At 47.8% G+C, this 15,351-nt stretch overlaps 2 protein-coding genes across 2 annotated transcripts; one reads left to right on the top strand and one right to left on the bottom strand.

Annotated features, from left to right (window-relative positions):
- Positions 1-1,496: 1,496 nt before the first annotated feature.
- On the top strand, positions 1,497-3,047 carry KCNA10 (potassium voltage-gated channel subfamily A member 10; the record flags this gene model as incomplete). The annotated part of the gene is made up of 1 exon (XM_082778321.1): positions 1,497-3,047. One exon carries the CDS (start codon positions 1,497-1,499, stop codon positions 3,045-3,047), a length of 1,551 nt encoding a protein of 516 aa, XP_082634447.1.
- A 5,433-nt stretch (positions 3,048-8,480) lies between these two features.
- On the bottom strand, positions 8,481-11,885 carry LOC309886935 (embryonic pepsinogen; the record flags this gene model as incomplete). The annotated part of the gene is made up of 9 exons (XM_082778262.1): positions 8,481-8,618; positions 8,812-8,910; positions 9,168-9,312; positions 9,798-9,911; positions 10,194-10,393; positions 10,499-10,617; positions 11,110-11,227; positions 11,546-11,708; positions 11,830-11,885. The coding sequence occupies 9 exons, from the start codon at positions 11,883-11,885 to the stop codon at positions 8,481-8,483; spliced, it is 1,152 nt and encodes a 383-aa protein (XP_082634388.1).
- Between the last annotated feature and the right edge of the window lie 3,466 nt (positions 11,886-15,351).

Genomic DNA, 15,351 nt, shown 5'->3' with positions numbered 1-15,351 from the left:
GAACCTGACTAGCAAAGTGCATTTTGGGGGTAAATCTCCTCAGAACTGTTCTCTGTTAACTTCTAATTTCCCTTTGTGGTTCTCCCTGAGGCAGGACAGGTACTTTCCCAGTTCTATAACTTGGCCTGGTCCTCGAGCTGCTCTTAGATTTTGCCATTGATCTCAGCACTACAGTGGAGGCCTGCTGGGGATATGAGGCCCAGCAGTGTTTTGGGGACATAGTGCCAATAGCACCTGCCGGACCAGTCTTGGGAAAAGATCCACCCCATGGCCTGAAAAATGCTCTCCAGTCTCTCTTAGTAACCTGAGTGTTTAAACCTCATCTTCTTCCTATGGCTGGGAATATCATTTTTACCACAAGGAAGGCCTAGGACAGCTATAGAGGATGTTGTCCTCACCCCAAATTTCAGATCAAGACAAGGGGTTCATGTCCCTCTTCACACAGATTGGAGGGGTTCTCCAGGGCTGGTGGACATGTCCTTCTCCTCCTGACCTGCCTTTCTCAAGTCCCAGCCTGGCCCTCATTTGGGAATTGCTTTTGTAGTGCCAGGTGACCCAACTCCTGGGGTTCCACCAGTGACTCTCCCAACTGTATCAGGGGCTGTGGCTAACCAGAACACCTGTGTTTAATACACAGAATCACAGAATCATACAGAATCACAGAATGTTAGGGATTGGAAGGGACCTTGAAAGATCATCTAATCCAATCCCCCTTCCAGAGCACAAACACCTAGATCAGGTCACACAGGAACGTGTCCAGGTGGGTTTTGAATGTCTCCAGAGAAGGAGACTCCACAACCCCCCTGGGCAGCCTGTTCTGGTGTTCTGTCACCTTCACTGTGAAAAAATTTTGTCTCATATTTAAGCGGAACCTCCTGTGTTCCAGCTTGCACCCGCTGCCCCTTGTCCTATCATTAGATGTCACCGAGAAGAGCCTGGCTCCATCCTCCTAACACTCAGTCTTTCCATATTTATAAACATTAATAAGGTCGCCCCTCAGGCTCCTCCAAGCTAAAGAGATAGATACCTCCGAATCCTGCTCCAAACACTGGACCTGCAGCCTGTGGATTAGTGCATACTTGGAAATGTCTGAAATAGCCCCTCCTGCTCTCAGGGCTGGGACTGGTGAGGAAAGTCTGCATGGGATACCTGAATTCTCCCGTCTTCTGCTACTGCCTGACTTTTTATCCTTGGATGCTGTAAGCAGTATTGGGAGGTTTAGTGGTGATAGTGAAGCCATCCCAAAAAGGGCCTGCAGGATCTGGAGCTGAAAAATATGCTGCAAGTATAATGTCCATGAAATTAATGTTTGCATTAAAACATACAGGGTTTTCTGACCTTGGGTTTGTTTCATTCTTTTCAGTCAAGCAAAGCAATCCACATGCACAATTCATCTCTCTCTCCCTGTCCATTTGCTTGCAGATCCTCATAGCGTGGGAAAGACGCAAGCTGCTGGTATCAGACCTGGGGATTTATGCTGCTAATCTGATTAGTGTATGATGGACGTGTCCAGTTGGAAGGAGATGGAGGTGGCACTAGTCAGTTTTGACAACGCTGATCAGATTGTGGAGGATCCCTGTTATTCAAATGACCTCAGTCCTGCTGGGCAGTCGCGGAAAGGCCATCCCAGCTGCCCCAACCTCCTCTCCAACTGGAGAATCCTCATCAACAGTGAAAACGCCAACAATGAGACCATTTTCTCCAGGTTCTCTGCAGAGCTCAGTGAGCACCTGGTGGGGGAACGGGTGGGCATGGAGGAGGGGGACCAACGAGTCATCATCAATATTGCTGGGCTGAGGTTTGAGACGCGGCTCAAGACCCTCAACCAGTTCCCGGAGACCTTGCTTGGGGACCCAGAAAAGAGGATGCGTTACTTCGACTCCATGAGGAATGAATATTTCTTTGACAGGAACAGGCCCAGTTTTGATGGGATCTTGTACTATTACCAGTCTGGTGGGAAAATCCGGCGTCCAGCCAATGTACCTATTGATGTCTTTGCTGATGAAATCACCTTCTATGAGCTGGGTGATGAAGCCATGGACCAGTTCAGGGAGGACGAAGGGTTTATCAAGGACCCTGAGACCCTCTTACCAACCAATGACTTTCATAGGCAATTCTGGCTGCTCTTTGAGTACCCCGAAAGCTCCAGTGCAGCCAGAGGCGTAGCTTTGGTCTCTGTCCTGGTCATTGTTATCTCCATCATCATCTTCTGCATGGAGACCTTGCCAGAGTTCAGGGAGGAAAGGGAATTTAAGTCCACCCAGGAGCTTTCTAAGAATCTGACAGACACCTTGCTGGCCCACAGCACCTTCACAGACCCTTTCTTCGTCATAGAGACTGCCTGCATCATCTGGTTCTCCTTTGAGCTGTTTGTCCGGTTCATTGTGTGCCCCAGCAAGACTGACTTCTTCAGAAATATCATGAATATTATTGATATTGTGTCCATTATCCCCTACTTTGTAACTCTCACCACCGAGCTGATCCAGCAGAGCGAACTCAATGGGCAGCAGAACATGTCCTTGGCCATCCTGCGGATCATCCGTCTGGTCAGAGTCTTCCGCATCTTCAAGCTCTCCCGGCACTCCAAGGGGCTGCAGATCCTGGGGCAGACCCTCAAGGCTAGCATGAGGGAGCTGGGCTTGCTCATCTTCTTCCTCTTCATTGGTGTCATCCTCTTCTCCAGCGCTGTCTACTTTGCAGAAGTGGACGAGCCACAGTCCCATTTCTCCAGCATCCCTGATGGCTTCTGGTGGGCCGTGGTCACGATGACAACCGTCGGCTATGGTGACATGTGTCCCACCACCCTGGGTGGGAAGATTGTGGGGACTCTGTGCGCAATTGCAGGAGTATTGACCATTGCGCTGCCCGTCCCTGTCATAGTCTCAAACTTTAACTATTTCTACCACAGGGAGACAGAGAATGAAGAGAAGCAAATTCTGCCTGGGGAGGTGGAGAGAATGCTCACCAGTGTGGTGACGGGAAATGGCAGCATGGAGTCACTCAATAAGACCAATGGGGGTTACCCTCGAGACAAGGCCAAAAAATGACATTGCTGTGATGGGACTGAGCACTGTCAGGTGGGATTGTCTGGATAAGGTATAAAGCATCTGCACGCTGTGATTTTTTTTAACTGAATGTGCTGCTGCTGTTTTTTTCTAGACATTTTTCACTGATTTCCTGTGGCTGTTCAAATAAATACCATCTTTCTTATCTCTCTTTCCTGCCCATCAGTCTATTTTTTTTTATTATTTGATGCTCATCTGCTTGACATTTAGCTTTTTTGTCTGTGATATCAGTGCCATTCTCCATATGCAAAGATTTTCCCCATATACCAGAAGGGGAAAAAGGCAAAATGACATGAACTGCTTTGCCTGGTGGCACCCAGCTGTCCAGGGGTGGAGCTGGTTGCCATCTTCCTGCATTTCTTAATCCATTTTAAATATTTCCTCCACTACTCAGAATGTGGGTATCTGAGCAATCCCCAGATCTGCGAGTGGTCTGCTTTTATTTATTAATTTATTTTTCTGGCTGAAAAATAAGTTATATTTTTAGCTAGATGAGTTCCCTGGTGTGTCTGCCTAAATAATTTTGCTGATGCAGTAGGGTGGGCAGTGATGGATAGGATTGAGCCACTGGGTGTAGGGATTAAGACAAGAGGGATGGGGACCAGCTGCACTTGCACAGCCACCAAGAAAGGCCCCAGGGCGTGGTGGCTCAGTGCCCACGGACATTCATCTCTGAGAAGGACAGGGGGGATTTTTCCTGCCACAAATGCTTGATGCGTGGGTTATCTGGTGCACAAATGCCTTTGGGGATGTACCTCTGTGACCTTGTAGATTTTTTGTCACTTGTGTTGCTGAAAATGGGGCACAGAGTAATGAGGGCTGACATTTCCTGACATTTTGGTTTTTCGTTGTAAAAATCACTTCTGGTTTTGAAAACATGCAAATTTCCATAGGCATTTTCAATGGGAGAAACAGAAACAAATCATTTTGCTGTTCTCTCTAATGCCAGCAGGTTTCCTTCTGACAAAAACATTTTGTTCCAACTTCACTGTTTCAGTTGGCTTTTTTGATGTTTCTGCCTTCATTAAAATCACAGTTTCTCATACAGTGTCTACACATCTGCTTTTATATCCCACATCTGTTATATATGATGTCTCATCTCCTCAAGGTTCAGCATGATCATTGCACAATGTGCCAACATCTTTGGTTTGCAATTTCATTCAGAAAGGAGTGATGAAAGAATGTTTATTTATTTTTGTACCTGTTCTGATTGAAAATGTGAGATAGGGTGTGCTGGGATTTTTCCTCTGGCAGAAATCCCACACCCACTTGCTGCAGAGCTCGGGATCTGGGGGGATTCTTATTCTGGTTTGGGGTATTTTTTTTGTGCGCTTTCCGCAACACCTTTGGTCCACCTGCACCCCAGGCAGGTGGATCTGGAACATGATCAGGACAGGTGTCCGTCAGAGACAAATCTCCCTTTTAATTTTCTCCCATCCCTCACCCTTTTCCTCACCCCATCCCTTGCCACCCTCACAGCATCATCACCGACAGAGGAGGAGCGGTGAGAAATGTTTACTCTTCCCTCTGTGCTCAAGGGAGAAATGCCTCATTATCTGCAAGGATGGATGGAAGAAGAAGAGCTGGGCACAGCTGGAGGAGGCACAGCTGGGCACAGCTGGTGAGCAGCATTCTGAGACATCCCCAGCTCCTCTCCAGTCATTCCTCATTTCTCTCCAGCTGTTCTGCCACTTCTCTATTTTTATTTCATAGAAGAAAGAATGAAACTTTTAAAATCCTTTTATTTTTTCTTGAGCTCTCCTTCCCAAACTTCACTCCCATTATATCAAAGCTGAAACACTTTCGGTGTTTATTCCTTGGGAAGTGATCATGAAAAACTGGTGAAAAGATTTGGGTTGGGAAATATTCAGCCTGCTTCCTATGGAAAATCTCTGAGCACGTCCTCACTGCTCTTGCTCCTGTAGCAATCAGAGAGGGATTGAAATGGAGGGATGCTGGGATGGATGGATTGACGGATGGATGGATGCATGAAGAGATAGGTAGCAGGATGAACTTGATTCTTATTAACTTGTAAATTTTATTCTCCAATAAAAGAGTAGATGCTTCAAAGTCGAACATACAGAAAATACTGGTTATTTGGATCCAATGTTTTGTTCTTGTGTTTTTGCAATTACACAAACAGCAGGAGCTGGTCCCTGCCTGGGAATCATGTGTGCAGGATGAGGCATGGGACATTACAGACCTGAAGGCACAAGACCTGTGGGATGAGGACAAACTCTGCAACAGTTTCCCCAGAAGTTCAGCTTATGACAGCTGTCACAGGGTGGGGGACAGATACAAGGGAGATCCCTAACTTACGCTATGAGGATGGGGGTCAGAGACATTAAACTTGTCCAGATACAACAGCTGATTTCTGATTTATCATAAAGGGAACAGTAGAAAAAACAGACTATGAATATCCAATCAACATCCATGTAGTGTCTGATTTAAAAACAAAACAAAACAAACAAACAAACAAACAAACAAACAAAAACCACACATTTTCCCATACAATTTGCAGCTTAGCATTTTCCCAAATACAGCCCCAAAGCTCAAAGCTCAATGAAATCCATAAAAGGCTCTTATTAACTGTACATTTCATGAGTCAAGCCCTAATGAGGGCTTGAGCCCTATCATGTCATCTGGCACACAGGGAAGAATTCCCCAGAAAAAAATAAAAATAAACATAAAAATAAAAATTCTGAAGATGGCATGAAACCTCTTTGCTTTATCAGAAAGGTGTCCTGACTACTTTTCTTTCCATGGAGCAAGCCCGAACCTTGGACATATTTGTCCACTAGGAGCATTTTTCTCCTCCTTCAAGTCATAATTTCCAAGCAAACCTTGGAACATCCTTTTGCCACCAAACAGATATTTCTGTGCATCCCCTATGCACGGTACAGTTTTGGCACCGCAGCCACGAGATGGCACTCCAGGATAGACATTTCCCAGGACACAGTAGGGAACTACTACAGCAGTCCCAATGTGTTTGTTCCCCCTTTTAATTTTTGCTTGGAAGCCTTTAGCTGATTTCTTTATTGCCTGAGTGCATGCAGATGTGGGAAGGGCTCCCCTGGCCATGGGGGATGCTCACATGGAGAAAGCCCCTTGCAGAGCTGTTTGCCAAGGTCTTCTGGCATCAGTGCAGAATAGCCATGTCCAGAGGATCTGGCTATGAGGAATATGCCACCTGGCAGAGCGTTTGGGATATTAGCCCTGCCCAGGCCAAGGGCACAGCTTCCTTTTGCCTTCTTGTTCATCATGAGCATGGGTACAGCCCCAGGTGCTCCTACTGGAGCTGTGGTTTCAGCTACATTGGGCCCATTTCATGTTGGTTATAACAAAGGTGGAACCAAGATAAAGCCCCATCTGCCCAGAAGTCTAGCCTTGGGCCCCAGCTCTCATGCATTTTTGAATCCCCTGGCGTTAAGTGACCCAGGGCTAAGTGAGCTCAGGGAGCCTGGGCATAAATCACATTTCCACCATCCCACATTATATACTCATTATATTCTCATTATATATGTTATATGTTATATGTTATATGTTACATGTTATATCATAGAATCATAGATTCAGAATAATAGAATCCTAGAATCACAGAATGGTTTGGGTTAGAATGTGTGGGACCTTAAAGATCATTTGGTTCCAAAACCCCTGCCACGGGCAGGGACACCTCCCTTCAGATGAGGTTTTAACAGTGAGAGAGGAGAGAAATTCCTTTCTGATCACCCAGACTTGTCCCTCCATATCATCCAGAGCTGGTCCCATTGGGTAAACAGCCTCTTGGCCCCATCAGTGGTGGAGCCTTGTCTACTAATAAATCAGGCAGCCAGCCCCTAATCTCCCAGCCCAGCAGAAAGGCAGAAGCAGTGGTCATGCCTGAAGTTCTCTTCCAGCCTCCTGCTGAGCACTTTCACTACAGCTGCTAGGGAGGAAAGAGACAGCCTCCAGTTTTAACAGGGTTTTATGTGGATGGTGGTAATTTCCTTTTCAAAAATGAGAACTGCTCTTTGAGAGGAATGAAGCAAAATCAGGGAAGGAATCATCCTGACCATTGTGGGGGGGTGTGGGGTGTGGGGTTGGAAGAGTATAAGATAAAAATATTAGTTGTTCTTTTATTCCCTGTCGTGGTTTAACCCGGCTGGCAGCTAAACACCACGCAGCCGTTCGCTCACCCTCCCCCCTCCCTCTCTGGGACGGGGGAGAGAAATGGAAAGTGAAGCCCGTGAGTTGAGATAAAGACAGTTTAATAAGACAGGAAAATAATAATAATAATAATAATAATGATGATACAATGGTGATAATACGAAAGTAATAATAGTATGTACAAACAAGTGATGCACAATGCAATTGCTCACCACCCGCTGACCGATGCCCAGCCTAACCCCGAGCAGTCCGGCCCCCTCCCCCCGGCTAGCCACCCCTATATATTGTTTAGCATGACGTCAGATGGTATGGAATACCCCTTTGGCTAGTTTGGGTCACCTGTCCTGGGTCTGTCCCCTCCCAGCTCTTACTGCACCCCCCAGCCTGCCCGTTGGCAGGACAGAGCAAAGGCTGAGATGTCCTTGGCTTAGTATAAGCACTGCTCTGCAACAATTAAAGCATCGGGGTGTTATCAGCACTCTTCTCATTCTAAGCCAAAACACAGCATTCCACCAGCTACTAGGAAGAAAATTAATTCTGTGCTAACTGAAACCAGGACATTCCCCCTCAACAGTATCAAGGCCTATAACTGAGGATTAGTTGGTGTTTCCAATCTCTTAGTACCAGTCTGAGAGCACAGGCTGGTTTGTTATTTTGAAAAGGACCTTAAATTGAGATTCTGCTGGGGGAAAGAAAACTAAGTGTGAATGGATTACTCTAAACCATGGAAACCGAAATGAGACATCACTGCTACACACAAGCAGCTGTGGATGCTCTTCTGTAAAAGTTTCACAATGGGCAAGTATACAATGAGCATGAACTGTCTCCAAGCTGTCCCCTTGGGTGTGGGTTTCCAGAGATCTGCTCTGAGTTGGGCTGTGTTTGGGATGGAGAGTTTATCCTCCCTGGTAGGAAATTTGTTTTTTTCAGAACCGCTTATTTGATGCAGCCCCAGTACAAGAGACAGCCTTGACTTGACCTAGTTTTCAGCCCTTCCCAGCCACAACCACGGCTCCCAAAGGCCCCAGTCTTGTAGAGTTGACTGAATACTCTGAAGCCACCATGAAGCAGTAACTGTATGACACCTCCTTCATAATTCCTGTCTTTTTATCACAAATAAATGTGCAGCCACCATCTCTATATCATCAACACTTTATTCGTGTGTGAGCAAGGGATTCCTTATGAGAGAAGATCTCTTGCTGCTCCAAAAAATATGGTTGTGGTCTGGTTGAGTGATCAAACCACAGCACTGCTGGCATCACAGTGGTTTTAAACAGCCTTGGCCAGTCCAACACGGTTGTTGGCCCGGTCAAAGATGCTGTAGTACACTCTGATGAAGACATCTCCCAAGATCCAGAGGTCCGCAGAGGTGTTCTGGAAACCACTGATACATGCTTCTTCATTGTTCTGCATTTGAGCAAGAGAAGGCAAAGGGGAAAAATGTGGGTTAGTGCCTTTCGTCAGGTCGCTCTGGAGGCCCATGGCCATCCATCTGCTGTCCCCCACAGGAATGGGAGAGGCCAAAGTGATGAGAGCCATTGGAGAAAATAAAAGAATGTAGAGACAGGCTCTTGGAAGCTGGGTACTCACTCCTCCTTACCTGCTCAGTGTAAGCTGAGGCAGATACTGGATACTGAACCCCATTGATGACAAAGACAACATCAGGCATGGCAGAGATGTAGCTACAATTCACATTGTACTGCAGGGAGCAGAGGAAAGAGGCTCTTAGGTAAGAAGCAACACATTCAGCTGGTGAGGAGGGAAGGTTTTTGATTTTGCTGGTAAAAACTAAAGACTGGGAGAGTCTCATGGAGCTCTCCTTTGGAGGTACCACTGCAGCAGGATTGCTTTGCCATGAGCAGTGATGCTGTTTGCCTGTGTGTGGAAGCAGCCTTGGATCCAGGCTTGTGCCAGGCTGTCTCCAGGGCCAGCAGAGCAGGACACAGATGCTCTTACCTCTCCGTACGTGTTCTGCCTGGCCCCAATAGCACTCTGGATGTCACTTATGTCAGAGGGTGGCCCAGCCACAAGGGACGTTCCCGTGTCAACGATGGCTTGGCAGCCACCACTGCACGCAATCTCCTGCCCGTCCACGATGATGCTGGCAGCAGGGAGGGAAAAACAGACAAGGGAGGGGCTGCTAAGCCTGATGAATCTTCATGACACTTTCAGACTTGTTCTATAAGAGTTAGAGCTAGGACAGCTTTCCTCTCCTTGAGCCCTCTGCTTCTTGGGGTTTGCAATGACGGCTGGTATCACAGCCCCAATGCATAAATGAAGATGTAGGCACCAAACAGCCACAATCTGGGACCCAACCAAGCCCAGCAAAGTAAGTTGCTCTGCTCATCACCAGACACATCCCCAAGAGAAATAGGCTTTGTGCAAGAGAAGAACTAGGCTGTGTCCCTGTACAAAGCATACCCAAATCAGGTAGAAATTGCCAAAGTTCTGCGGGTTTTGGCTCCTTGGCTTTCTGCACCACAATGTGTTAAATGCCAGTGGAAAGCCCATGATGTTCATGGGTCTCAGTTCTCTTCAGAAGTTATGGCTAGAAATGAACATAAATCAGCAGAGTCATCTCCTTACCCATCCATGGAGATCTGCCAGTAACCCTGGTAAGAGACAGGAATCCAGTTGATGGAGCCAGTGAAATAAGCTTCATCAATTCCCCCGAAGATGACCACGCTCCCCATCGTCTCACTGGATGATGCATAAAAGGAAAACACCAAAGGGTTTGCCATGTCGCTTCTGTGCAATTACCTTAGAATGAGACCATGAGTCCCGTGGGGGAAGTCACATCCACTCCCCACCTCATTGCTGGCACTACAACAGCGTATTCCCCTGCCCTTAGGCATCACGGCACAAAGACAACAGCTGGATAGCAGCAGTGACAGTGGAGACGCTGGAGTGACCAGCAAATGCAATTATCTGAACTAGACACATTTGCTACTTCCCCCAGCTGTCACAGCTGATGCATCTTACCAGGATAGATAAACTGAAAAGAGGTTCTGCTCCAGCAAGCTCTCATTCACCAAGTTATCAAAGACTGGAGTGATCCCATCAGCAGCCAGACTTGGGTAGCCCAGTCCCAGGATCCCATCAAATTTAACATGGACAAAGAATTGTCCAGGCTCTGTGATGCTCAAGCCAAAGAGCTGGTTGGTGTCCATCAGTGATGCAACCTAGGGATGAGGATGACAGTTAGCTGGATCAGGCATTGCAATATGGGTGTGAATTTGGTGGAGAAGGCACAGAGGAACCCCCTGAGATGCCATTGTGACACTCACAGTGACAATGTCGCAGCCCACGATGCCCTCCATGTCACCAGTGCCATAGTGAATGGAGAGGTTCTGCCCTGTGCTTCTGTAGGTGGATGACTGCGATGGGTTAAACATCTGATGGCTCTCTAGAAGGTAATTGGGAACCAAAAATGAAGATTTTCAGGAAGGCTGAGCCATAAGGATAGCGTGGAAGTAAGAACCATGCTGAATTGCTGTTTAGACCTGCCATTTATTACTTGTGCTGCAGGAACAATTTAGCTGTAAATATTTGCCATATGTTACGGCTGCTTCTCCAGCATCCTAATGCCAAGGATCTGCAGGATATTCCATTTCCCCTTTGGGACAGATGAGGAAACTGAGGCACTGAGCACTAGGAGTATCACCCTGTGGAGTACAGCATTGAGTAGGTGCTACATCCCAAATACTCATCCCAGCATGTTCTGCAGAGTTGAAGGGACCCAGCACCATGGGGTCTGCTCATTGTACTGGCTAGGGGGCCCCTGGTTTCTTTGCAGTGCCACCACAAAATCGGGGCTTGATTCTGCAGAGATAAGCCCATGATGTGCTGTTGGATCCCAGCTCTGGCAAAATGGGGAGCCCTGTCTGATGATACTTACGGCAAGCTGGGCTGGCACAGGAGACAGAGGGAACCCAGAGGTTGGAGGAGCCAGTGTCGAAGACCACTGTGAAGTTCTGCGGTGGGGTGCCAATGGAGATGGTCCCGTAGTACTCCATCTACAGGGCAGCAGGACAAAAGGATGCTTTCAGGGCATGAACCCAGGCCTGGAACTGCCCCAGACCCACTTGTAGCCTTTGTGGTCCCTTTCTGCACATGCATGGGACTCATGAGTCTCAGAGCTGCTGAGGAGATATTTCAGTGTCCAGGCTCTGTCCAGGGCCAACAGTATGGGTGGGAAGGGGCAAAGTAAGTGAGCTGAAGACTTTGGGGGAAAAAAAATATCAGGTTTGGCCTGCACATGGCACAGACACAGAGATGGGTATCCCACAAACCACCCCAGGGCTGCACTACTGTGGGTCAAAGCCAGCACTCACATCCAGGGTGTTCAGCAGGGGCTCGGCGACCACGTCGATTAAATTGGGAAAAGCGTGCGGAAATTTTGTGCCAATGTCATAGCGGTGGCGCTGGAAGAAGTGGCGCAGCAACCCCTTCTCCCGGAGGATCTCTCTCAGTTTCTTCCCCCTTTCCAAGGGCAGCCTGGCACAAGAAACAAGAAAAACAGAGTTAGCCAGGAGCTCACTGCCTGCAGCTCCTGCAAGTAGCACTTGACAGTGTCACTGTTGGTGCTGAAGCCCATCATGATGCTGTGGGGTCTTACTTGGTGAAGCCCTCAGAGAGGGCAAGGACCACGCAGAGAAGGACCAGGGATTGCATTGTGCCGGGGCTGAGGGGACAAACGTCCTGTGGCTTATATAGTCCCAGCACTCCCCAGCTTTGGTGCCAAGGGCGGCTAGGACTGCCACAGAACTGTCCCCTCCCTGGTGGGCACCCAGCCAAAACCCCCCCGGTGACACCCAGGGACTGGAGCCCATGGCAAACAACACCCAATGTCGTTACGTCACCCAGTGAGGGGGTGATGGCCAGGCGCTCTGTGCCAAATTCCTACCACAACCCCTGTTCTCCCCCTCTGCCCCCCTCCCTGATCCCCTCATCCTTTTAGCACCCCAAATCCTTCATCCTGACAAGGATCTGCACATTGTGGGCATCAAAATTAGCCATTGCTTTACACCTGGGCATCCAAAACAAAAGCAATAGTGGGTCCCCAGCTTCATGCTTCCCTGCCCCCACTTTAGGGGGATCTGTCCCTGGTAGGAACACAGAAGAGGGTCCCACTGGGTGCCACCATGTGCGTACAGTGTGGGGACATGGGCATCTGGGCTGTGCGCACGTTTTGGCCCTCCGCCACCTACTGTTATCTGCAAAACTGATTAGTAAGTCATATGCAAACAAGCTGCGAGAAAGGTGACCCCGCACCATGCTGACCCCTGTCCATGTGCTGTGTGCCCAGTGATACAGGGACCATTAAACCAAGATTAAAAGCCTAATGAGTACCCTGCTATCAGCAACATCAATAATTGCTAAAGGCATTGGCTCACCTTTTGCAGTTGGCCAAGAGGAGAGCACGAGAGAGCTCGGCTGGAGGACGGAGGATGCAGGGCGATGCTGTACCCCACGGGATAAGGAGCTTCCTATCAGCTCGGTGCTGGCGGCTTCTGTTTGAGTACCTAAAGGCCCCAAAAGCTGGAGGCAGCCACCAGCATCGCAGCAGGGTGTAGGATTTCTCTGACGACAGTATGGAAAAGCTGTCGTGTTCCTTTTATGTTTGTCATTGGAATCCCCTCTCAGACTTTTCACTGCCTGGATTAGAAGTGATGCTAAATGCCCCTGAACTGCTGGGAAGGTCCACTCCCATTGCTGCAGGGTAAGGCAGCTTTCTGCAATGGGCTCTGCTTTTGTAATAGAGTAAAGCAAGAATTAATAGTGATTTCTTCAGCAGCATTATGGGAACCAGCTGAAATTGTCCCATTGATTAGTACAGAATTGGGAATGGGCTGGGCTGCACTGGATGGAAAAACAGCCCCTGGCTGCTCCAGGGATGCGTCCAGCTTTGGTCTCACACAAGGAAAGCCCCTTCCCATCTGGTCAGACACACCATGGCACATCCCAGAAACCACCCTGGGAAACAAAACCTCTCCAGCTGAAGCCCTCAAAATCCACACTCAACCCTACCTACACCAAATTGACTTCTCGAGGGCTGCTGTTGGAGTTACGACTGTCCCAGTGCCATTCAAAGAAGGGCTTGGAAGACCCAAACTGCACCCCTTATAGGGCATCTGATCTGAAGCCCCAGTGAGCACCATGGTTTTGTCTTGCAGAGCCAAAGGCAAAAAACATGGCCCCATCCAACTGCCAGGAGCAGCAAATCACTCCAGGGCACCATGAGTTGCTGACGGGAGAGATTTGGGTGGGAGCAATGCTGCATTCCCAGACTTGAAAGAGAAATTCAAGCAGCAGGAGGCTTGATTTCTTCTTGCTGTAAAAGCAGGGTGAATTTGATGTGGATTTTAGGGGGAAATTGCATGATGCTCTTTAGTAACCACATTGTGGTTACATTGGGTGTTGAATATCCAGTGCTGGGAGCGAGCATCCCCTGGGCACGGCGCTGGCACTGTGGTGCTGCCACAAGCCATTTGTTGCTGGGCGCAGTTCACCTTGAAGCCAGGACATTGCAGGGAGGACGTCCCAGCAGGCAAGGGGGTGCTTGGCACCACACTGCAGTGGGAAACAAGCATGTGAGGCAAACAGCCACTAGTGCTCTAGGTTAAGGGCTGTGTCGGCTTTTCCCCACGTCCCGCGGGAGGACGTGAGCTTTTGCTTCGCTACATATGTTTTATCCCCTCTGAGAGTGTGCACAGAGGTTTTCTTGCATGGCAGCTCTTAGGATGAAAAAATGCAGGGGGGAGACTTGCTGTTGTCATTGAGTGATTTCCCACTAAACTGTGATCTCCTGCAGATTAAAGCCACCAGGAGATTGGCAATGCCAATCTGTAGGAAAACCAGAAGAAACAAGTGAAACAACGCAACATAATAAAAGAAACCCCAAACATGAAGCTATGTATTTTTTACACTGCTACAAAATAGTAATAGTATCATGTTTTTTTGTTTGTTTGTTTGTTTTGATTCCCACTACCCCCTTCCCCCTGTTGCTATGGGGACCCCTTCCATATGGGGAAAGGGTCTGTCCAGGACAGCTCCAGAGCCCTTCTGCCTTTGTGTCCTATGCCAAGCAATGGGCAAATGCCCTCAAAATCAATGAAATGCATTTGTTTGTTGTTTTATCCAAGCTGCCTATTGAGGTAAGTCTTTCTTCACATAAATAAATAAATAAAACCCAGTCATTGCAGTGTTTTATTTTCATCCAATTTACAATCTTTTTTGAGGGACACACAAGTGTGGGGAAGCTTTCACCTAATCTCAGTTATTTTACATTCTACATTAACACAGCATCTGCCACAGAAAAACAATTGGTGTCCTTAGAAATAGAAATGGTTGCTACAATAGCACCAAAACCCAGCAAAATCCAGCAAAAAGGGGTACCCAGGCCACAGGAGGGGTTTGCAGCTCAGCTCCCTTCCATGATGCAAGGCGCTGCTCCCGAAGGTAAACCCCTGCAGCTTCCCAGGCAGCAGCTCTGCGTCCAAGTGCTTTCACACTCCAAAACAAGCTTCTCGCTTAAGCGTTGCCACTTCTTTAAAGGAAAAATTTTTTTTTCTGTTAATGCTGATTATTCTTTTTTATTTTTATATATTTCTCCTCAAGCTGGTGGAGGTTACTTTGGGAAGTCAAAGGGATGGTCAAATGAGTCAGGCTTTTCCCATGTGTTTTAGGAGGGGAACTGAAAGCATGTGTCTGAGATAACCTTTAGGACCTAAATTAACAAAAAAAAAAAAAAAAAACATTTAATTAAATTTAATGTCCCCTTTTCCTCTCAAATTTGACCAGCATAAAAGGAAGCCAGCATAGTGCCTGAACCTCAGGCAGCTGCTGAGCCTGGAAAACTTCTCATGTCCCAAAGACCCACATCAGGCAGCTCCAGCCAGCTCTGCTTCACCCCCTGCTAAAGAAGTTGCATTGGAAGATGCTTTGCACCAAAGCTTGAATGTTGGGGAAAGCCCAACCCTTAATTACACAAGACAATTGATGGGCTTTTAATTGCAGGCATTAGCTCATTCATCACCAGCTTTCAGAGCTGCTTCCAGGAGGAAATATGTGGAAAACACACAATCACAACAGGAATTGTCTTGCATCAATCACAAAGCAGATTTGTGCAGGAGGAACT

This window comes from Aythya marila (assembly GCF_965140915.1).
Source record: "Aythya marila genome assembly, chromosome: 24".
In the NCBI taxonomy this organism is placed as follows: Eukaryota; Metazoa; Chordata; class Aves; order Anseriformes; family Anatidae; genus Aythya; species Aythya marila.
This window is presented reverse-complemented; position numbering and strand designations above follow the sequence as displayed.